The sequence below is a fragment of the Mustela putorius genome, unplaced genomic scaffold, assembly GCF_011764305.1.
Source record: "Mustela putorius furo isolate JIRA1106 unplaced genomic scaffold, ASM1176430v1.1 tig00000281_pilon_pilon_pilon, whole genome shotgun sequence".
Classification (NCBI taxonomy): domain Eukaryota; kingdom Metazoa; phylum Chordata; class Mammalia; order Carnivora; family Mustelidae; genus Mustela; species Mustela putorius.
This window is the reverse complement of record NW_025421343.1, coordinates 3,908,990-3,933,572: the sequence shown is the minus strand read 5'-3', so window position 1 is coordinate 3,933,572 and position 24,583 is coordinate 3,908,990. Positions and strand designations below refer to the sequence as shown.

Here is a 24,583-nt window from a genome sequence, read left to right as displayed (position 1 = left end):
TCAAACCATCCTTGTATTTTGGTAATGAATCCAGGTCGGCCGCTGCCTATTATCTTTAACACACAGTTTAATAGAGAGAAATGATAACATTTCACACCTGCTCCCGTTTACCTATGCTCTCGTACGCACTCCCTCACTGCTCCACGTGTTATACCACGGTGTTCTTACAAAACACCGACCTCAGCCCCTGTTTTTTGGTAACTGAAACTAATCCAAGAGAATTTCTGCTTTTGTGAACAAAGGCAGAAAGCGAACATTGTGTTCAGCGTCTATTTCGCAATGAGCCATTGTGGAGGCAGTGCGCACCCGGAATAATGGGGCAAGAGTGGCCCCACTAAGCATCTTCCCCAGGAATTCCACTCAGCATCTCCACATCCAGCTGCCAGAGCTCTGAACTGTGTCTGTGAGCATCTGGGCTTTTTACTGATTTATTTTGTGCATCCGTTAGCCAGAGGTATCTTAAGGTATGTGAGAAGCCTAAAAGAGGTAACTGGAGGTGGGGAGGGTCCAGGAATGCTCAAACGTTTCTCTCTGTAAGTTAAATGTAACTGCTGCTTCACTTTACTGCCATTTTCAGTTTAGGAAAATTTTCAAAGGGATGCTCCACTTCTGGATAGTGTGGGAGACCTGCATTCTTTCTCCTGTCTACTCTGCTTCCAGGAATCTCTAGGCCTCTGAGCTCACTGCACAGACACACCATGTTGTTGTGTTGTCGATGTTGTTGCATCGACAACTGAGAAATTAGAAACAACTTAAATATCCAGCATAGGACTGGCTAAATACAATATAATCAATATAATAAATTTCCACATAATGGAAAACCATGTAGCCATCAAAAAGGATTCAACATAATTGTATGCACTAACATGGAGGAAATTAACAAGGGGGCAGGCAGCTGCAAACAGTGGGTATGTTATGATTGATCCCTTTTGGTGTAAAATTTATCTATATATGTGTAGCTATAAACGCTTTAGAAAAAACTGAAGGGTAAGCATGAAACTTTCTTTTTAAAGTTTCTTCTGGATTATTGCTGGAGAGCTTTATTCATTCTTAGCTTTCTTAAAGCAAGACTTTTACAGACAGGTTTTATTTTTGTAATTGGGAAAGAAAACAAATTATTTTTTAAAAAACTGATGTATAGTTTCTTTGAGTTCCCAGAGATCTTGAGTGAAACAGAGAATACTGAAGAGGTGAAAAGCATTTCTGAGAATTAGCACATGAAAATTCTATGGCTATGTGAGTCCCTTATAGAATGTGTTTGGGGAAAGGACCCTGGGGAGTTGACATGGTGTGGCCTGGTTCCAGAGGAAAAGACCAGATAGTGCCACTTTTGTTCAGTTCCTGGAAAACTTTCAAACATTTATCAGGAAGTGGTCCCCCAAGTGCAAAGCCTGGATACTTGATGTGTCCTGGGGTCCCTGTGGAAAGAACAGCCCAAGGTGTCCATGCTGCTCTCACCAAAACAGACAGGATATCATGTTCCCCACAGGAGGGTGAGCTGAGGACACTGACGTGAGCTTTCTGACCAGTACCTTCTCTGCCATCCCACCCATGTGAGAAACACTTCCTGCACTGACCTGCATATTCAAGAGCAAATAAAAGGGCCAAGCACTGTCTGATCAGCTAGACGTTCTCTCTCTGTGCGTAAAGACAACCAATCAACTCTGGATTTGGGGCTTCTTCTTCTTCTTTTTTTTTTTTCCTTAAATGTCTCACTCACTGGCCTATCATTAAGATGATATTCTAGAACATCTTGATGATGTTCATCCCCATAGACAGACAAACTCCTAGACCCTAAGCAAAATCTGAAAGGACAGGCTGAAACCTTACTCTGAGTGATAACTCGATCATCTTAGCAAGTGGATTCTCAAAGGGTGGTGGCGAGACCAGCACCACCTGGGAACTCGGGAGGAATGCAGACTCTCGGGTCCCGTCCCAGACCTGCAGGGTCAGGAAATCTGGGGTGGGGCCAGGGATCTGTGCTTTCACAAGTCCTCTGGGAAACCCTGAAGCCTGCTCAAGTTTGAGATCCACTGACCTAAAGTTGGACTTCTTTGAGGTTCCCTTTATCACACAGTAACGAGACCAGTTCCCCCTAAACTCAGAGGCTTTTTTGCCCGCACGGTGCTGGTTCTCTGGTTTTCGAATAAACACTGAATGAACTCCTAGGCTGCACAGAATCCCCTGGGTTTGAACAACTGACTACAATTACCTATGTCAGTGGAGACCTGGGTTCCCACAGGTGGAACCCATAAATAAGTTGGGAGAATATTTTAGGATTTTCTTTTGACCTCCCCCTCCTTTTTCCAAATCTTTACCAGAGAAGCTAAAAGCACCAACGTCTCCTTGATTTCAGTTCGCTTCCCCTTCCTGACTTTGGCCAACTTCTGGCGGTAGACTGGTCCTGCAGAGAGAGGGTTGGGGAGGAGAGGTCTAGGGAAAGAGACAGCCTGGACCATTCACAGACTAGACCCCCAGCCTGGTGATGTTCACTAATCATTCATTCCTCTCCTTCTTCCACAAGAAAACTTTTTTAAAAAAAGGTCTACCAGATAAAAATAACAGGTGATGAAATCAGAGTAAAGGGGGAAAAGACGGATGTAATGTTGGTGTGCAAAAATGCAAGCAGTAGGGTCTTGTGTGTATTTCTGAGAGATGGGCCTAGAAATTTTCATTGTATGAGAAATCTAGCAAACTCATGAAGACTCCTTTGGGTCATGTCGAAAGGACTCAGGAGTGAACCTGACTAGGTTCCCATGGGCCAAAGATGAGAAATTACATTCCTCCTAATAGGGGTACACAAATCTGGCTCTAAGCTTACCAGCAGCTAACGAAGATGGAAACGCAATCTGTTACATAATTTACAAGGTCCTTAAGATAAAAATAAACCAGCTGCTGAGGAAAAACACAAGTATTCCTGGTCTTGACAGGAATTCCTCCCTTGGATCAGTTTCTGAAGAATCTACAGTTGGCTGTTATTTTTAAAGCAATGAGGGGAAAAAAAAAAAAAAGGACAAATCTCAACTTTATCACGATCTCCTAATCCTTGTTTCAAAACATACTCTTCCATAACTAAAAGTTATTTAGCGAGCTGTCTAGAAATTTTGTAAAATTGTTACCAAGAAACAAACACAAACAAAAACTGTCCCAGATCAATATGCACATTGGAATCCCCTGTAACCCTCAATCTGCAAACCACAGTATCAAGATTTCCTTGGGGGAAAAAAAAAAAGTCATCACGGGCCAACTTACTGGCTGCCCCAGCCTTGGCGCTGTGACACATATGCGTGTCGGCACAGGTGGGCATGCATGTGTAACGCACACCCTGTCTTAAATGTTCTGTTCTCATGGACTCAGAGGTACCCTTGCAATCAGGCTCGAATGTGCAGAGTGGGTCTTTGATCAAATGCTTTTCTGATGGGCTACTTTGAATCTAAATGTTTGCGGATGGTGCAGGACGATTAGGAGTCATTACAAGAGATCACAGTCTGCCATCCATCTTACCACTTACTTACTCAGGGATGCCAGTACAGCTTTCCAGGTCAAAATCATGTTCCCTGCTACATTAATGACCAGATTCATCTGGCTCCCCGATCAGATGAAATATGGTTCCCAAATCTGTGGGAACGCTGAGCCACTCAGCCTTCCACACATCTGTCTGTATATGTACACACAAACATGTTTGTCTACATAATCTTTGCCTTTACTATTAAAATGCTAATGCTTGTTTTAAAACTTCTACCAGTACATATATGTATGAGACAGAACCCCTGTGCGTGGTCATTCCCTATAAGCACGAAGTGCTCTCCAGACAGGAATTCAGCTTCTCTTTGTAACTCTCCTACAGTGTATGTGGACTTCTATCAGCTCCATTTTGCAGATATGAAAACTGAGTCACAGAGTGGAACAACTTACGCAAGGACTCAGCAGGAAGGGCAGGGCCAGGATTAGATCGTGATGTCTAGCTCCGGTACCCACATGTTCTCAATCATCAAGCTATTTTACCCTTCTGTACATTGGAACTCATGGCATTTCATATCTGCTTTGGATACATACATAGATTTTAAAGTCTCTATCTATACAAACTGCTTAAAAAAACAAAACAGCTTTTCCTTGTTAAGGAAAAACCCCATAGTTCTGAGTTTGCATTCTAAATGTTAATGTAAACTGTGATGTATCTGATCAGTAATCAATAACCAAAAATAAAAACCCAACACATCTCTCTTAACTCTTTCTACTGAAATGGCCTAGAAGCAATGGGCACATCTAGTACCAGAGTTTGTCTTCTAAGTACTTTTCCCCCAGTAAAAGAGACCGGGGCTTCTTGGGTAAGTGTGAAGTGTGAGCCCCGAGCATAATACCACATGAGGAATGGATAAAGCTATCAGACTCCAGGCACAGCATCACAACGACTCAGGGTATAACCTGAATAGACACCCACTGGCCAACGAGGAAACATTCTATTCCTCCTAGTGGAGGCACAAAAAACCACATATGAAGTTGTTGTGAAAAAAAGAAAGAAAAAATGATCTGATTCCCATGACGTCTTTAGCTCCAGCTGCGAATTTACAGGCCATAGCGAGGGCGGAAGGACACAGTAGTTGATACTTCGAAAAAGCCAGCAGCAAAATTCAGGCCTTGAGAAACACTACGGGACAGGGTCATTTCACCAAATTTCTTCAATAAAAAGTAGTTCAAGAGAGAGAGAGAAGAGCCGGGGAGGGGAAGAGAGAGGGCAGACCTACGGAGAGAGCCCCGTAGTCAACCCTCCAGTCTGGGTATCGCGACCTCCTTCCTGTTCGCCGTCTGGTATGAGGCAATGCCACTGAGAGGCGCTTCAATGCCACGCTCTCTTAACTGCCCACCTCTGCTTGGACACCTGGGCGTCACTCACCGCTCCTCCATGAGCTCCCGGATAGAGGCTACCGTGGGGCCAGATCCCAGGTGAGTATAATACGGACCTTCATCTTTCTCCACTATTTGTTCTGCAGAGACACAGAGTAAACATTATTTGGAGGCATCGGTTCATAACATCAATTCAGAAAGGCAACCCACCAGTAGGAACGTTAACGGGCACATTACAAAACAAGAAATTCAAATGGCTTATAAACATGTGAAAATGTGTTCAACTCCTTTAAGAATCAAGATATGCACATTAAGATCACAGTGAAACACCACGGCACACCGGGCAGACTGGCAAAAGCAGAAGAATCTGGTAAAATCAAGTCAAGATTGTCAAGACTGTGGCAGAACCACTTCAGAATTCGGTCTGTCGCACTGTCCGCGTTCTAGACCAGGGTTGGCAAACCACTCTACTCCTAGGGCTATACACACGGGAATAAAAAATAACGACTCACTCGGATACTTGTAGGCTAATTTATGAGAGCCAAAAGGTGAAAGCGACACAACTGTCCATCCACAGATGGACAAAATATGGGGTCGCCGCCCAGTGGAGTATCATCCAAACCTACAAAGGAACGAGCTTCTGAAACCTGCTACAACATGGATAAGCCTGGAAAACTTGATGCTGGGTGAGAGAAGCCAGAAGCCGCAAGAAGACGGCTACTGTGGGACTCCGCTTAGAGATGCCCAGAACAGGCAAATTCCTAGAGAAAGAGATTAGACTAGAAGGTACCAGGCCCAGCGGAGGCAGAAAAAGGGGACTTACTGAGCACTGCCTTTCTGCGGGGGGGGGGGGGGGGGGGGGATGAAAAGGGTGGTATTGTGAGTGTAGTTAATGCCACTAAACCGTACATTTGAAAATGGTGAAAATGGCAAGTGTTCTGTTTTATATATTTTGCCACAATTTAAACCAAAAAAAAAAAAAAAAAAAAAAAAAAGAGGAAGTACTGACATGCGGTACAAGGCAGATGAACCTGAAAAACAGGACATGCGAAAGAAGCCGGACCCAAACCATCGCACACTGCACAGTCCTGCCCGCGGGAAACAGCCAGAACGGCGAGGCTGCGGAAGCAGAATGCAGACTGACGGCGGCTGGAGGCTGGGAAGAGGGACAGAGCACACAGGAGCTCCGGGACGAGTACGGGGTTTTGTGCTGGGGTGATGGGACATGTTCTGGAACCGGACAGATGTGGTGGTTGTGCCCTGTAAATGTACGAAACACCACGGGAAGTGCTTACTTCCCAACAGTTAAGTTTTATGTTGTAGGACATTCACTGCATTTATTCATTCACTCACAAAAGGAACAAATTATTGAGGCACGGAGCCTGGAGGAATTTTAAATGGATTTTTCTCAGTGAAAGAAAGGAGACCCAAATGACTATGTCATAGTAAGGAGCTTTTGGCTACTATATGTGGCTAACAACAGAAAGAACTTTACACAAATCTATACTGGAGTTGGTAAGTTTGTTTTATGTCTAAAGAAATGGGACAACAAAGTGCAATGCGGTATCTCGCACTGGTCCTAGAACAGAAAAAGGATGTTAGTGGAAACAATGACGAAATCCAAAGTCTGTAGTTCATAATATTGTATCAACATTAATGTCTGATTTTTAAGTGCACCATAACTATGTAAGATGCTTACATTAGGGGTAGATGGATAAAAGGTATACACAAACTCTCTGTTCCAACTCTGCAACTCTTCTATACATATAAAATCATTAAAGGCTTGAAAAAAATAAAAAAACTAGGGAGCGGGCCCTACTTCGTGGATTCTGTCCTAGAAGAAATCTTAGTTACATGCATCAAAACACATGTACAAAGATTTTCATAGCAACCTTGTTTTCAATAGTCAAAACTGGAAACCTATAATCCCGCCACAGTGGGACGGATAAATAGAGTGCGGTACATCGTACGGTGGGATCTCTGTAGCAGTGAGAACTGACAGCCTTTGACAACATGACTGAGCACCACAATGTCACAGTAATGGAAAGAAGCATGGCAGAGAACAAATACAGTAAGATTACACTTAAATAGTATTCAAAAGTAGGCTCCACTAAACTATACTGTTTAAAGACACATGCAGAGGTGGTAAAATTACTAGGCTGACATATGAAATGGCAGACATTCAACGGCTTTTTACCTACAAACAATGGTGATTTTATATGGTCCAATCTTATTATAAAGAAAAACAAGAAAATCATTGTCACAAGTCAAGAGAGTGGTTGCCTCTGGAGGATGGAAGAGGAATGTGAATGGGACAGAGGTACAGGGGACTTCTGAGGAGGAAGAAATGGCCTATTTCTTGATCTAGGTTGTGGCTACCCAGGGCATTCACTTTATAAATTTTCACTGAGTTATATGTGAATGTTTTGCGTACTTTCCTATACATGTAAGTCACAATTCTTTGTATATAAAAACACTGTCATACCTCTTTTATGCAGAACGTTATGCTCAGCTTTATGGGGGATTCAAGATAGGATGATATCTAATTGTTGCCTTTTAAAAGTTTATGGTCTATCTGGATAGATAATATCCACAAATAAGAAGATACCTAATGGCATTTCGAATCAGTGGGGAGATTCATTTTTCAATGCACAGTGTTGAGACAATGGGGGAAACGTCTGATCCATACTCGAGACCTTACCCTCAAATATATTCCAAAGAGCTGGAAGATTTAAATACCAAAAAAAAAAAAAAAATTTAAACTATGCAAGTTCTGAAAGAAAAACAATGGGAGAGTTTAAAAAATATTCATAGAAAAGGGAAATCTGGGGTGCCTGGGTGGCTCAGTGGGTTAAAGCCTCTGCCTTCTGCTTCCTCCTCCCTCTCTGCCTGCCTCTCTGTCTACTTGTGATCTCTGTCTGTCAAATAAATAAATAAATAAATAAATAAATCTTTTTTTTTTAAAAAAAGGGAAAAAGAAAAGGGAAATCTTCTCTAAGTGTAACACGAAATTCTAAAGCCGCCTGGCACATATATGCAAACCCCGATAAATTTAACTAAAAAAAAGTTTATAGTAATAACTACCAAAAGTCAAGCTAAAAGACAAATAACACACTGGGGACAAATATCTGGAATTCATACCAGACAAAAGGGTAATTTCCTTAAAATACCAAGAACTTCTATAGCTAAATAAGGTCAATAATTCAAGAGAAAAATTTAAAAAGGGTAAAAGGGAAATGCAAATGGCTCAAACATCTGTAAAACACAAGAAAGTACCAGGTTTACCTTCCCGAGAAGTTGCCATCAGGGTCCTGTGTTAGTGAGAGTACAGGAAAACAGGCAGTATGCAAAGTAATTTAGCAATATGTTAAAATCACAAATGCACAGAAGTCCATCTGACTCAGCAATTACACAAAGAATTTCAAATCTTCTAAGAACTCATTTCTGGAAATTCAGATATGTGCACAATGATACTTGTATACACGAATACTCCCTACCTTATTTGTAATGGCAAAATAACAGAAACCTCAATGTCCATCACGATGCATTATGTATTCCAAAGACACTGGGGCATGTCCATATAATGAAATGCTAAGCAATATCAAAAGGAATGAGGCAGCTCCAGATTTATGGACAAAACACGACCTCCAAGATATTTTAAATGTGGAGGAAAAAAGAAAATTTCAATACTGCATGTATAACACACTACAGTCAGTGCACACATGCAATCACACATACATGAGTGTGCATATACACACATATACACACATACATGAGTGTGCAGACATCACACATACACACTATGTGCAAGCAAAACGGTGTTTGGGTCACCACCCACACTAAAAATAAGTGTAAGAGCAAGTTTGTGAAAATGAGTTGTGTTTCTGGGTTTAAAAACAAACAAGAAGGGGCACCTGGGTGGCTCAGCTGGTTAAGAATCTGGCTCTTGATTCTGGCTCAGGTCACAATCTCAGAGTCGTGAGACTGAACCCCGTGTCGGATGCCACCTGGAGTGTACAGCCTACTTAAGATTCCCTCTCCCCCTCTCCCTCTGCAACCCTCCCCTTTCTCTTTTTTTTTTTTTTTAAGATTTTATTTATTTATTTGACAGGCAGAGATCACAAGTAGGCAGAGAGGCAGGCAGAGAGAGAAGGGGGAAGCAGGCTCCCTGCTGAGCAGAGAGCCTGATGCGGGGCTCGATCCCAGGACCCTGGGATCATTACCTGAGCCGAAAGCAGAGGCTTTAACCCACTGAGCCACCCAAGCCCCCCTCCCCTTTCTCTTAAAATAAAATAAAGTAAAATAAAAAAACAAGAAAACATCTGCAGAGCCTTCAGGCCACTGTGAAGCTGGGCAGGTCCCAGCCAGGCTGAGGATGTTGATCTCACTGAACTTCCAGCCCTTTGACATTTCCCTGAAGCCCCTCAATAAAATGGTTTGATCCCCCCAAAAAAGATAGCAACGGTGTGTCCAGCCAATGAATTGACCAGACGTGTCTGCCTCTTATGGCTTCTGCTCCTGGAGGCTCTTCATCCCCCACTAATGTCCTGGGTCAGGCTTTTGTCTGAATTATGGGTATGGTCTAACCGATCTCAGCCCTCCTAGGTTATCCTTCCCAATTCCATCAGTTTATACACCCCCAACAAAAAAATCTGATCACACCGCTTCTCCCTAATGACCCCATGTTAGACAAGAGAAAGAACCCAAATTCCAGAGCACAGTCCACAAGGGCCCCATGGAGCCATCTGTGCACACGTCCCACCCCATGTTCGGCAGCGACTAGCACAGCTCCTGCCACCCAACTGTGCGATTCCTCCGTGTCTTCAAGAGGGTTTCCTCACTGACAACAGTGCCCTCCTTTATTTCTGTCTTTGGAAAAGCTCCTCTTTTAAGGTCTAGTTTAAATGCCGCCTCTTCTCTGAAACGCCAAGGCACCTGTCAGGGTCCACTTCACCTATGGATTCCCAGAGCACCTTGCAGACAGCAGAAATATCAAGGCACGTATCACCACCCGTGTCTGTTGTTAGCATGGCATGGCAGAAAGAACGTGGATTCTGCAGAGACCTGGGGACCTGAGACCAGTTACCCTCCCGACCTGTAATCCTCATGCCTTCCTGTGCACACCGCACAGAGGGCTCCGTGCAGTCTTTGGCGCATGAGACGAACTCAAAAGGCAGCTGCTGTCCAGGCTCTGCCAAACAAATTGTGTGACTGTGGCCAAGTGACACAATCCTTATGAGCCTTAAAAGCACTTAAAATAGCGTTCCTGCATTATAGAATCGTTGATAATGAGATGAGAGTTAGTCACCTAGCCCCGTTCTCAACCTATCGGTGCCTAAATGTTTTATGAATGAATGAAATGTTTTCAACTAAAGGATTAAAAATGACTTGCTCCAAATATCCACTATTCTGAACATAACACAGAGAGGATTGCAGAAGGAAGCATATGGAATGGGGGTGGGAGGGAGGGGAGACTAGAGAAGGCTGGGGAAAGGAAATAGAAGAATGTGGGTGTTGGAAGTAGTGGTCTGAAGCTCTTTATAGGCGCTAGGAGACTACATGGTATATAGAAAACAGAATGTAAGAAGATGCCAGAACTTCTGGGCTCTATTCCAGCTCTATTGTCTGGAGAAAAGTCAAAATAATGGATTGACTGCAGGATCTTCCACTGGAACTAGAACGTAATGTAGCTTTTAGTGACTACCTTCTGCCCCCCAGTCAGAAAAGCTCAAAACTTACTGGCTTAAAGGCAGAGAAAGGAGATTTTCAAGGAGAAGATGCAAACCAAATCTTGGCCACTCCAGCCGCAGGGAAAAAAGATACAGATCCAAAACCAAGCCAGCCTCCACACTGGATGGTCAGGTTTCTCGGGGAAGGCCCCGAAAATGCAAAGGCAGACACAGCTCTGAGTGCCAAGCAAAAGCAAAGTCATTCTTTCCCGTCTGTCAGTTTACAAGGCAGCCCAGGGAGCCCTTCAGAAGCACTGTTCCCTTTAACTGTATCCCTTTTCCTGACCTACATCTATAAAAACATGTAAGATAGATAGATTTAAACATAATGATAAATAGATCTCCTTCCTTGATTATATGTTGATTATATGTCTGTATCAGGGAGAAGATATTCTGTGGAAAAAAATTAAACTTAAAACCAAGTATGTTTAGTTATAAAACTAGTATACATTTGCAAATGTAATTATTCACAGGTATATGTTTATATATCCACAAGGCTATATATTTCATTATATATATTTATATAGGCAAGAGAAAATACGTCTCATTATATATACATATACACATATACACATTTATATACATATATACATGTATATATACACGTGTGTGTGTGTGTGTGTGTGTGTGTGTGTGTGTGTGTGTGTATCTTTTCTATAGCAATGGGCTTGTACTTGGTTATGGTGCCAGACAAGTGACAATACTTTGCAAGGTTGGGATAATGTTCTAAAGAATGCAGTACACATTCTCAATCAGTAAGCAATATATGCTTCTCTTTTTTTCATAGGAAAATAAGGTTTATTAACCTTTTTTGGTGCTGTTTAATGCTATTCATCTTAAATTCAGTGCATGAGTTTACCCTATTTACATTTATTGTCATAATATATGTTTGCTCTTCTGTCATTTTATGTTGTGTTTTCCATGCTGTGTCCTTGTTTTTTTCTTTCCTGTATTTGTTCTAGGTTTTATATTTTCTTTTACTCCCTACCCTCGACCCTAGTAATTAAAAAAAAAAAATCTATAGTATGCCTTTAGTAATGTTCATTGTACTTTTGCTGAGAAAGAAGTTATTAGCATCCTTACAATTTCTCCCACCTCCTCCTTCATTTCGTCTCCTGTTTTTTATGGGTATCCTTGTGAACATAGTTTTTCCTCTCTGTTATCATAGAGATATTTGATATAAAACAATTTCAAATATAAGTAAATAAATTACCCTTGTTTTAGAAAAGCAACGATCACAGTTATTTAAATGCAGACTTCACATTTGAGTATATTTAGTGTCCCATCATATATATAAATTCCCAAATCCATTACTTATCTGATTCATCTCTAGAAAAATTTGAGTTCTTGTATATTTGGAAGTATTTTAATGAAATTTTTACATGTGAAAGGCAACATAAGTGGGTATAGAATTCCCAGGTCAAACTTAATATTCCGAGAACAGCAATACACATCTCCAACAACAAAAATCTGATCCACCATAAATAAAGAACCCTTGCCAATCAATAAGAAAAAGACAGAAACACAACAGAGAAATGGGCAAATGGCTTGCATGGGCACTCTATAGAAAAGTATGAACAGGTATGAAAAGGTGCTCAACCTCATCAGTCATGAGGGAAATGCAAATTAAAGCCATGATGGGATATACCTGCCACAACGGCAGGAAGACTGCGGATACCATTTGCTGGTGAGGATGTGGAGCACGGCTGGCAGGAGTTTAAAGGGTCACAACCACTTTGGAACACGAATAGTAGCAACCTAAGCTGAACACAAACAATTTCAGTTTTGGGTATATAACCAATGGAAATATGTAAGTGTACACCTCCGTGTTCCAAAAGAGCTATAGAAAATATCCTATATCAGCATGATTCATAATAATCTTCAAATTAGAAACCACCCAAATGATCAACGGTCAAACGGATAAACTGTGGCATATTCACAAAACAGAACACTATATAGCAATGAGAATGAAGGAACAACAGGAACCGCTACACACACATAGATGAACCTCACAAACACACAAACACAACACAAACAGAAAAAGTCAGAATGTGAAGGAATACATAAAGATTTATGATAGGATACGTATGCAATTCAGGAACAGGCAAACGGATCAGTGTGGTTACAAGTTAGAAAAGTAGTTACATCAAGAGAGGGGTTGGCAAACCTATGTGAAGAACCAGATGGCATATCAGGCTTCACAGGACATTGCTGTCTGTGGCGAGTACTCATCTTTGCTGATGTAGTGAAAAAGCAGCCACAGATAACACATAAACAAACGAGCATGGCTATGTTCCATTAAAGCTTATGGACACTGGAATTTGGACCTCATCTAATTTCCATGAGTCATGAAACCTTATTCTTCTTCTGATTTTTGGGGGGGCACTATTTAAAAACATAAAAATTGTCTTCGGCTCAGAGATGAGAGCCAGATTTGGATTGCAGGCTACAGTGTGCTTTAGTGAATCAGGTGTAGGGGACTGGGCGTGGGGCTCCTGAGGGGCTGGAAAAGCTGTGTCTTGATCTAGTTATGGTTACATAAGTACATGTCTTTTGTAAAACATACTGAGCTATACACTTAAGGTTTCTATACCTTCCTATATGTCTTTCGATTAAAACAGTGTTTTTTAAGAGCATTTTTTTAAGCTTAAAAAAAAAAGAGTACGTGTGACTTAATTTTTCAGTTAATTTATCTGTAGGTGATTGTTCATCCTTAAAATTCAGTAAGTTGGTCGGGATCATGATTTGTCCATTTTTAGTCATTTTCTTTCGCTTCAGAAAAGTTTTCTATCCTTTGACTCTTGCCTTTGCTCAGTTTGTTCCAGGCTCTTCCCCGGTGAATGTTGCCAGCATTCCTGACAGGGAGTCGGCACACAGGACCCCTCCTCCGGCCTTTGGGTCCCCTTATCTCCCCACTCTGGCTAGGATCCTTTCTGTTTTCTTTTCCTGTTTTGCCATGACCTCCAAGTCCCTCTTCCTCACTGATTGGCTCTTCCTGTAACTCTGATTCTGCTTTTTCCAGCTTCTGGTGCAGCTGTGTGGGCTGTGTGCAATGCCTGCGTCTGGAATTTAATCTGCACCTCATGCAGCTTCTCTGTAATTTCATTTGAGCCCCTCATCTTTCACTTCCTGGTTCAAAGGGAACTTTTTTGGTTCAACTTCCTTGACGGCATATATCAGTTCTTCAAATTTTTGTTTTCTCTAATGTAAACTTTCATTCTAAATGTTATATATCAGTCCCTCGACTCTCCCCACAGAATCTAAATGGATTGCATGTGGGACTGTTTGTTTGCTTATTAATTAATCTTTCCACGGCAAAGTTTATTTCCAGGGTTTCTCCCCTTTGGTACTACATTTTGGACTGGACAGCCCTGTGTTATCATGTTCTGTGTATCAATCACTGGGGAATACTTAGCAGCATCTCTGCCCTCCACCCACTAGATGCCAGTCGTACCACACTGGTTGTTACAACCCAAACTGTCCTCACACATTGCCAAAAGTCTCCTGGGGAGAAGAAGCGCAAAAGAGCCCATTGTTGAAAACCACTGGTCTACTCACCTGCCCCACGGAGGATGGGTGGAAGGTGCTGACTCCTCTCGATTTACCTGCACCCTGTTCAAATCCTTCCCTTAGAAATTAAGCTCAAGAACTGGATGGGGGAGAAGTTTCGACTATTAGTTCAAAAGCTCAGCTGTCTGAGGGGGGATGGGAGGAATTGGAGCTGGCTGTGGACTGTTACAAGTAGGAAATTTCATCTTTGGGCACTCTGTCTGCAGGAGCCAACACCTCTGAATAAGGACAGATGTATGTTTGTATATTGGGGGTTGGGTTATGCTCTGTCCTAATGCTACGATACTGGTTTATTTCCTCATTTGGGAGTGAGCGGGTCACTGTGATAAGTTAACATCAAGTTAAAATAAAGCCCCACAGATTACAGGATTTTTGTTCGGTGGTTCAGCAAATACTTCTCTGTGTACAATGGCCTTTGTATGGTGCTGCTGGCCCTCAGCTACAAAGCTGGCTCCTAGAATATGGTTTCCAGGCCCTCCAACTAACTGAACTCACCCTATACCTCACCCCCATCAGAAGCTGGAATAGGGAGAGGAAGGGGGCCTGTCTGCATTCCCCACTTTCCAGAGAGTATGCTTTCCAGAAGGGTGGTCCCCAGCCCATCTCTCCAAGCTTCAGTGTCCAAGAGTCCACTACTGTTTCTCCCCACACTGCGAGCTGTATACCCTGCATCGTCCTTTGTTTTAATACAACTTCTCTTAAGCTAGTAGACAGCCTCTAGAATTCATGGTTTAAGATTGGGGCTACTTCCAAACTTCAGTGGATGAATTTTCACTTCTGTTTTGGTTGTTGTTCCTTTCACCGGGCTTCTAGAAAGGGTTCTTTGGCTATCTTGCTGTTAAGTCACCGATTCTCCTGCTAGTCCCCAGTGGGGTGTGTCTTCCTCTTCTACAGAGGGAAAGAGCAAGGGAATGGCTCAACTCTCCTTGAAGAAAAATCTGCTTTATGCCTCACTTTGAGCCGCTGGAGCAGAAAGAAGTGATTTTCCACCCCCCCTAAAATACATAGTAGGAAGCTCTGAGGCAGAGCTCAGGAGAGAAAAATCCAATTTTTGAGAAAAGTGCTGGTTATGTGGCTCTAGGTGCTTTTCTTCGCCCTGTGCACTTAATTTTATGCTCATTAAGAGAGAAAAATATGCTCTGCTCTACTTTTGCACTAGGCGAGGGAGAGAATGAAATGTATCCTTTCTGCTATCAGCAAGAGATACCAAACACAAGAAACTACTCATGACTGCCTAACAGCAAGAAGGATCCTTAATTTCTAAGTGAACCTCCCATCTTCTCTGCTCCCCCCCACCCGGTCTACACAGAGACTAAGGCACCCACACTTTCCCAGTGGGAAAGATGACGGCCACGGAAAGACATGGGAGCACAGGCCGAGGCACTTTTCCTCTTTATGACATTGATAGAGACAACTGATAACTGGTATAATTAATGCATAGGAGTCAAGATCACACTAGGGTTTTATGTACCGGTCTTCTTTTTCCAAACAATCCTATATAAAATGCTCAGTTTCCTAGTCCCATTTCAGTGGACTTCAAGCTGAACAGCTAGCTCAGGCTTATATTAAGTATTTAGACTCTATTTTCATGACAGTCTATCACCAGCTGCTAGCTTGTTGCCTCCCGGCAGGCATAAAGCCACACAGTGGGTAGGTAGGTGGTTGGGCCCTACCCTGGAAGAGGTGTGCTAGATGAGTTTTTTAAAAACTAAAATCACAGGTCAGCTGCCTGTGAGTCCATGGGCAGAGTGCCAGGCCTGCTGGTAGTGGACACAAATACTTTTATAACAGGGGCACACTCACTGATGACAAAGGTTAAAGGGAAGGAGATTGTGCCTAAACTCATCTGACATCTCTGCAGAGTTTAAATAGGGAGGCAGAATAAGGTTGACCTGTTAACCAAAAAATAGGAAGCACACCTACCAAAATGCTTAGCACCAGTCTAAACGTTCTAAAAATACAACATTCAGACCCCATTCCTAAGGAACCGGGGATTCAATCGACAAGATAACGGCATGTGCGAGACAAAGAAGAACCCAGCATTGAATCCTGACGCTTCTCCAGAACTGGGCTCCCAGCCCTCCCAACCTCCCAGCTCTCTGCTGACTCTTTAGCCTTCCCCAACCCCAATGTCTTCCCACGTCTCTTCCACACCCTCCTTCACAGTCTCCTGTTTGAGACCCTCTAAATGCTAGTGTGCTCCCTTCCTGGGCCTCTTCTCAATCTACACGCTCAGCCTGGTGGAATGATCATAACTGAAACATCAACTACCATCACTTTGTTCTAGAACCTCTGATGCACAGACCCACCTCGATGCATAACCTTCAGGTCCCACAGATATCTCAAAGGCTGGATGTCCAAACCTGCTTCCTTCTAAGGATTCTGAATCTAGGCAAATGGCACTACTGTCCACCCCAGTCACCCAACCTGGAGCCCCAGGAGCCACCTGACATGCTGCTTCTTCCTTTGCTCCTACAGCCGGCAGTTAATCTTTTTCCTAATCTTTCTCTTATCCATCCACTTCTCTCCTCCCTCCCACTCAATGTCATTCTCTGAGTTCAGGCACCCATTATTTCTTGCCTAAACCACAACTCAGCTTGCAAACTGGTTTCTCTGCCTTCAGTATCATCTCTGTATCCCCTCAAGCTCTCCTGTCCGGCCACTCCCAACCTTTCATCCAATACACCAGTCACACCAGAACTACTTGCATTTCCCCATGTTTTCTCACCACCACAGCTCCGGCTTCCTGAGGTTTTTCATCTCCACAATCTTTATGTTCCTTTGCTTGGAACACTCTCCCTTCTTCGTATTAATCCATTAAACGTCTCACCTCAAACATTACCTCCTCCAGGAACTTCTTTCTGATACCCTCCCCAGAGTCAGATTCCCCATCTTTATGCTGGGATCCAAATAGTCTATTGTCCAAAAAAATATTTAGAACACATGAAGTTCCTCTTCATCTCAAACTGAATGAGAGGCGGGGGTGGGGGGGGTACCTTCTCCTAAAAACTATATAAAATAGACTTTCCCTGATTGTAAACAGAGGTAAGTCTGTGTGTCCCCCATTCAGATCCCATGGCACTGTTACCAGCCATATCTGCTGGACAACAGCTCCCTCTCACCCAGACTTTCTCCATGCTCTAGGCAAAAGGACTTTTTTTTTATATTGGCCTCTGGCTATTTCTTTAAGGTAGATGATCAACTGAATGAAAATATCATTCCTATGAAGGTGCCTCCTAAGATCTGTCTCCCAATCTGCTTTTCCTATGATCTAATGTCTAAAGCTGTCTGTGGGATGCTGCTCAGAGACAGGGGGACAAGACTCAAAAGTTAATCCAAACTTGTTTCCTCAACTGTAAAAGGATGAGTAGATGACCTCCAACGATGCCTTCCCACTAAAAAGCCACCTGAACTCATTCTCTGTCCTAAGCTGGCTCATCTTGTGAACCTTCCCATCTAGGAGTAGTATTTTATCTCTTCCAAGTCATTGCTGCTCACCGTCCTGCCCCTGACAATGGTATTACAGGATGGTTAAGGGGATCACTATTGTGTGCCGCAAAGTATTAGAAATACATCAATGCTCTCTTCCTCCAATAATCTAAAATAAAACTTCAACTTGTAAGTTTTCCCAAACCTGGACATACCATACTACCTTTTGGAGAAGGGCACTTCCTTTCACGTCTTCTAAATTTATTTCTTTGAAGCTTCAAGAGGTGCCTCTAATTCTAGTTATTTCAAGATTTGGAGAATAAGGCCAAATGAATGTCACCCATTCCTTCAGAAACTCATAGTCTTTATATAAGGGAAAAACAGTGCTCTTTGTGTATGGGTTTTTGGTTCGTCAGTGAAGCCCATGTCAGCCAAAATCACCAATTTGGCAAAAGTCACCATATTGAATATTAAGTTTCTTTTGCTGTGCTATAAAACCTTTTTATGCCTTTATAAAGTTGGTCATTATTAATGCACGATGGCATCTCCGAATCTCACTGTCACTTCTATGGAAAATTCTTCCTCAAACTGACCTGCAATCCTCACCTCTCTACCTACCACTGTTGAGAGGATGAGTTTCTGGAACATGAGACGGTTCCCATCTGACATTAATGCCAGAGTGAGCAGCCTTTACTCCTAACCCTTGTCCTGAGCCTGAGTTCACAGAGACAAATTCTGCCATACTGACTGATGGAAGCAACTGTCCAAAAGCGGGATCTCTAGATGCTTCTGGAAAACAGGGTGGCTTTCCCTAACACGAATTCCAGCACGTCAAGAAGCGGGCTCCAAGTGAATCCCATCTTTCTTGCCCTCTTCACTCTTAATCCCACCATTTTACATAATAGGACTCCTTTCTCAACTAAATTTTTTTTTTTAAAGATTTTATTTATTTATTTATTTGACGGAGATCACAAGTAGGCAGAGAGGCAGGCAGAGAGAGGAGGAAGCAGGCTCCCCGTTGAGCAGAGAGCCCGATTCGGAGCTCGATCCCAGGACCCTGGGACCATGACCCAAGCCGAAGGCAGAGGCTTTAACCCACTGAGCCACCCAAGTACCCCTCAACTAAATTTCCATCACAGTACGGTGTGCTGGTTAAGAGTCCCACTGCCTAGATTCGAATCTTGCCTCTACCGTGTGCTAGACATGGGACCTGGGTAAACTACTCAATCTAAGTTTGCTTCCTTCCTCATTACGATGGCACTACTGACAGGACGTCCCCCAAACAGGTGTTATGAGGATTAAATGAGTTAAGTGTAGAGTACTTGGCACAGTGCCTGGAAACACAGAGCAGGTGTTTCATAAATATTATTATTACTACTATTACAATTCTTCTTCTTCTCAATAGCTCCCCAACCAGTCTTCTACTGCAAGGTCATCACCCTTCACCGATCTGTCTTCCAGGCTATTTCCAGGATACGCTTTCAAAACAATTCTTGATTATAAAATACATATTTCATTACAGAAAGCTCAGAAAACATATAAAAGTCACCCACTGGCCACAGAGACAGCCACTTTTGATGTATTTCTTTCCAGGGTTTTCCTTCCTTTCCTTCCTCCCTCCTTTCCTTCCTTCCCTTTTTTAACATAGGTGGGATGATCATTTAGGTACTGCTTATGTCTACTGGCTCCCACCAAGCATGTCCCCATAAGCTAACATTTAACAACACGAGCTAGGCTCGGTTCGGGCTCTCTGCTCAGGGCTGCATACAGAGAAACACAAACTGGAACACTAAAGGATTGGCCATGGCAGGTGCTGCCCACCGACCTGCCCTTCCCCGGCGGAGAGGCAATGGTGGCCCGCATCGCTGCTGCCAGGTTTGTGGGATGCTGACCTTCTCCTGCCCAATCCTCTGCTCACTAGCTTCGAGCTGACACCCATCCTCTGTAGGGGAGCAAGGGTCCGGGAGCACCCCCGTGTCGCTGGCCCTCCATGCCACCTGCCAGCTCCTGCTGCCCCGAAGGTGGGGCTCACACGTTCCTGGGGCTGCAGCGGCTGTCCTCTCGCCTCTCCCCGGCTGGGTTCACTGCCTGTTTCAAACCCCAGTTCGGAACAAGAAAACATCACCCTCAGTAATGGCAACCAAGCCTGCGGGTTCAGAGCACTCCTACCATCCAGCCACACCCGTGCGACCCCATGGGCACCTGGCAGACACCTGCTAAAGGGGCGACTGAGTATCTTGTGGTTTCAGTGGTTGCCTCAAGCACACGACAAAATCCTTCAGAGACAAACCATGTCTCCTAACTTTGATCCTTCACAGTAGTTAATACAGAGTTAGTCATCAATAAATGATTGATGAATAAAGTCATAGCCAACACTGGGCTTCCTTTTTAATACATGTGTTTTCACTTCTTTCTCTTGCCTTACTGCGCTCGATATACCCTGTGACGGCTAACACCCAGAGGGCTCGCTTCGTGCCAGACACCGTCTAAGTGCTGTGTACATATTAGCTAATCTAATCCTTCCAACAGCCCTGGCAAGGGGATGTTATCATCATTTTCATTTTAGGCACGAGGAAGTGATGGAATTAGAATTCAAATTTTAAAAACTAGTTTGATCAAACATCATATCCAAATAAATGAATTCAATACCTGAAATATTTGGCAAGGACCAGCTATGGCCTACGCACTATGTAAGGTCATGTCTTACACTGCAGGGGGAGGAATTTCTAACAACAAACTAAACACAGGGCAGAGCTGGCGGATACGCACCAAGGCAAAGAGAGAAGAGAGAAGAGGGCAAAGGGAAGGGCCCAATTCCCATGATCAGAACAAGCTTCTCCGAAACGCTGAGAAATAAGGAGGCCCTCAAAGTCATCTCATTATGAAGACCCAGGAACGAACAGGGTTAGCCCTCTAAGGGAACCACAATCCCAGAACACATCTGAGAGCATCTGGCAGGACCCTGCACTTCTGTTCACCCCCAGACAGAAACCCTGGGGCCAACATCTCCTTGTCCCCGAAGTGAGTCCTTGTCAGGAGTACAGGAGTCTGGGGTAGCTGGAGTGGGCTGGGCAGCCCAGCTCCTCCTTACTGACAAGGACACAGCACCCCAACAAATCACACCATTGCCCCGATATTAATTTATTTTGACAAGCAGAGAATACAGACCTGGTTTGTACCTCCTAAAATCGCAAGCATTTCGACACGCTCCTCACTAGCATCGATGTGCTTTTCCGGCAACACCTGAAAACACATCTTCTAAGGAACGCACCATACACAGCAGAGAGCCATAGCCCTAGAGGAGACCTGGAGCTTCCCAGTGCATCCGTGCCTGCCTAAGACAGAAGCCCCCGGGGAGCAGTCGTCGCAGCCTTGGCCCTGATTACTTATGGAAGGGCAGGGCTCCTCAGCGCTTTTACCCGAACCATAGCCTCAGCCACAGCCTGGATGCCAACTGCATCCAAACCCACGACTCAGAGATCCAGGCTCTCGGCCTGCTCTGGGGAACCAGCACCACCCAGGAAGAACCCCCAGGCCGTCCGTACCGCACATGCCCTCCCCCATGAGAGGCCCCCTGTCTGCCCACTCTCTCCATTAGGCCTGCTTTCCTCCTTGCCTGGTTCATGACACCATTCTTACAGGTTTCAGAAGAGTTTTTTGGAAGCACAAAGTGACAGATAATTCCTTGCTTTACAACCCTCAGAAGCTCGCTTATACCTACAAGATCAAGTCAAACTGCTGACCTTAGCTTGCCAGGCCCCTGTGAGATTTGGTCCCATGCTGTCGCCCAGGCCACCTCTGGTTCAGATCCACATGTACTCCACCCCTCCTGCTCCTGCCGGACCCAGAGCCATCCTAATAAGCCTCTCCCTCTCACAGTCACCCAGCTCAGGCCTCAACACAAATACCATCTTGTACAGAAAGCCCTCCAGGATGCCTCTGCCTCCCTCTGTGCACAAAGCACCCGCGCTCGCCTCCGCTAACATGCTACCTACCACAGTATCACCAGCCGCTTCCTTCGCGGTCTCTTCCACTAGTCTGTGCGCTCTTTTCAGTGTCCCCAGGCACAAGTGGCAGGGGGTTGGTCAGCACACAGCAAATGTTTGCCACGTGACAGACAGAGCCTAGACACCCAAGCCCACCAGGCCTCTCCTGTCCCTGACACCCAATGGACTTACCAACACAGTCGCAGGTGGGGAACTCGGCCTGGGCTCTCTTTGCAGGTGTGTCCAGCAGACTCTTGGTGGGTGTGTCCAGGTACTTAAGAGGTGACTCCAGGAAGCCACTGAGGGTGGGTGTGAGGGGGTTCTCGGCCTTGGTGGGTGTGGCCTCCTGGCCTCCCTCCTCCGAATGGAAGCAGGTCGTTGAGAGCACAGTCACAGCCCCCGAAGACTCAATCTTGATTTGCTTGGGGGAGCGGGTAGAAAAAGGGCTCTCGGGGGCTGGGAGACATGTTGACTGGTTCTCGGCGTCCTGAATGGGCACAGATGGGGGGCCAGGAAGCCCAAAGCTATCCCCAAATTCAGCTTCAAACTGCCGGATGAGCTCTTCCAGCTTGTCATCAGCAGGGGGAAGAGGGCCGGCAGAGCCCGGCTGCAGGGTCGCCATGGGGCTAGGGGATCTCATTTCCTGAGTAGGGGGCAGCAGGCTGTCCCCAGAGGGACTAGGTGCAAATAGCGCAAGAGAAGGTTCTGGGGGCGGGGGGGCAGCAGAGCCCTGGGAAGTGGGGACAGGGGCCGGTGGCTGTGCCTGCACATCCTCAGAGGCCGGGGGCCTCAGCCCTTCCAGGATGATTTGCCGCAGTGGCGGGAATAGAGGCTGCGCTTCCCGCGGCCTGGACTTCTTGATCTGAATGGGCTTCCGGACACTGGGCTTGATCCCAGGGGCCGCCTTCTCGGTTCCCGGGGGACCTCCAGCTGGTGCCAGCGGCTTCTTCTTCTTCTCCTTGGGTGGTCTGTCCAGAGGCCGTGGGGCAGGTGAGCTTGCTGGGGCCCACCAGCCTGGAGCAGGAGGCTCGGCGGGCGGGGCGAAGGGGGCATCATGGGCCTGGTCCAGGAAGAGACTGCGCTTATGGTGAAGGTGCTGCTGCAGGGCGGTCTGGGCCTTCTGGTGGGTGTCAGGCTCTGCAGAGGGTGCCGGAGCCTCCCTCTGGAGCATGGGGGATGGGGATGGGGCTGGGGAGGAAGAGGGCGCCTCCACCTTGACCTTGGGCTTGGAGGGCAGGGCCTCGGGCCGCTTGAATACTGACTGGATGTAATCACTGGCGCTGCCCAGCAGCTGCTCCAGTTCGGCCATGGGGTCAGGACTCGGGCGGGGCAGGGGCCAAGAGCTCCTCGGAGTTGCTGGTGGGGTGTCGGTGCCCCAGGCTTCAGGAAACTCGGGTCTAGGAGTTGCTGGAGGGAAGGCGGGGCTGTCAGGTGCGAAGGGTGCATGCTCTTCAGCAGGGACCACAGGCCACGAGGGGGCCCGGAGGTAGGACTGGGGGGACCGGAAAGGGGCAGGAGGGGACAAGGCCTCAGGGAGGGGGCAGGAAGCCTGGGAGGTGGAGTGGGAAGGCTGAGGGAGGGCAGAGGAGAGCTGGGTGAGGGCCTCGATGGCGATGGCCGTCTGCAGGCTGATGTTCTTCTCCTTGGCGATGCTCAGGGCACTTTGGGACAGGGGAAGGCCCTCGGGGGGAGGTATGTGGGGGACCTCGGAGCTGAGCACCGGCCTGGGGCTTGGCGCTGGGAGGCCAGCCTCAGCAGAAGGCAGAGTCCCTGGGAGCCCGGGCCGCCCCTCCGCGCCGTCCACAACCACAGACTTGATCTTCCCCTCCAGCCACTCGAGGTAGTCCGGGCACTCCGGGCCGTCGCAGTTGCAGCTGGGCGGCTTCATGCCGTGCCGCGCGAGGGCCAGGGCCGCCTGCAGCGTGTCCAGGTCTTCGCTGCCAGCAGAGCAGCCCTCAGGCCCCGACCGGGCTCCCCTGCTGTTGTTCCCAGCCTCGCGATTCATCTCACGGTTGAAGGTTTCATAGAGCCGGGTGCTAAGGGCCCCATAAGAGGACACCGCTTCGGCCACAGCCGAAAAGGCCACCAGATCGTGGGCATCTTCCAGGCGAGCAGTGTGAGCTGGGCCCGGGGCACCGTCCCAGTCGGGCTTCTGGTCTACTCGCCAAGGACCCCCAGCCCCTAGCAGACTGGGTCCGGCGGGTTCTCTAGCACCATTGACCGGCGCCCCTGAGGCGCTTAGCTGCCGTGAGTCCCCATGGTACACTGGCCCTGAGTCCATCTGACCTGGAACAGGTCCATCAACTGGGCTGAGCTCTGAGCCTGTCTGGAGAAAGAAAGAGAGAAAAAAGGGAAAAAGATGAGCCATAATATTAGAAAATCACTGTCCTGCTTCACACCACTCAGAGGCATACCTAAACCCCATGTTTCTTAAGAACTCTGCCCCTGAACTCATCTTTGTCTTCGTGTCTCCTTGCCCAGCCAGCCGCACCAACAGAAATGGAAGGCAGATCTTTAAGAGGTCCTAACCCAGAATTCTGCTCCTTTTAGAGCTTAAGATTGATGGTATAGACGAGGCTCCCCAGACACCAAGCATTTATTCAGGACTCACAAAAAGACCTCTAACTTCCAGGGACCAAAGTGACCCCGGGGCCATGCCGACTTCGGTGTTTGTCAGGAGAAAGCTAACCAAACACCCCAAGAAGCCACAGGCCATAAATGTGTGGGGTGTGTGTGTACAGGGAGGGGGCGAGCAGTTCTGAGGAACAAATGCAGCCTGGACCAGAGGTCAGCCAGAGCTTTTCAGTGGGAAGGAACCCACAGTTTTTTGCTTTGCCTGTTCCTGTCTGCACTTAAGCCCTGGCCGAGCTCCGAGAGCTGGTGACAAGATGACATTCCCACTCCCAGTCCCAGGCAGGCCGGAGGGAAACACTGATCGGACACCACGTGCGGCAGCCCCCTGCCAAGCCAGGCACGCCAGTGACAAGCAAGCCGCTGGTCGGCCCGAGATCCAGGCCTCTTCCC

General features: G+C 46.0%; 1 protein-coding gene across 4 annotated transcripts in view; it reads right to left on the bottom strand.

The window, feature by feature from the left end:
• TET3 (tet methylcytosine dioxygenase 3) overlaps window positions 1-24,583 on the bottom strand; it is a 102,341-nt gene that overhangs the window by 26,234 nt on the left and 51,524 nt on the right. For all 4 annotated transcript variants that reach the window (XM_045079031.1, XM_045079030.1, XM_045079032.1 and 1 more), the window contains 2 exons: window positions 21,752-23,885; window positions 4,895-4,985 (listed from right to left, as the gene is read on the bottom strand). In XM_045079031.1, coding sequence (XP_044934966.1) covers window positions 4,895-4,985; window positions 21,752-23,885 — 2,225 coding nt within the window. The remainder of the gene's footprint in view (window positions 1-4,894; window positions 4,986-21,751; window positions 23,886-24,583) is intronic.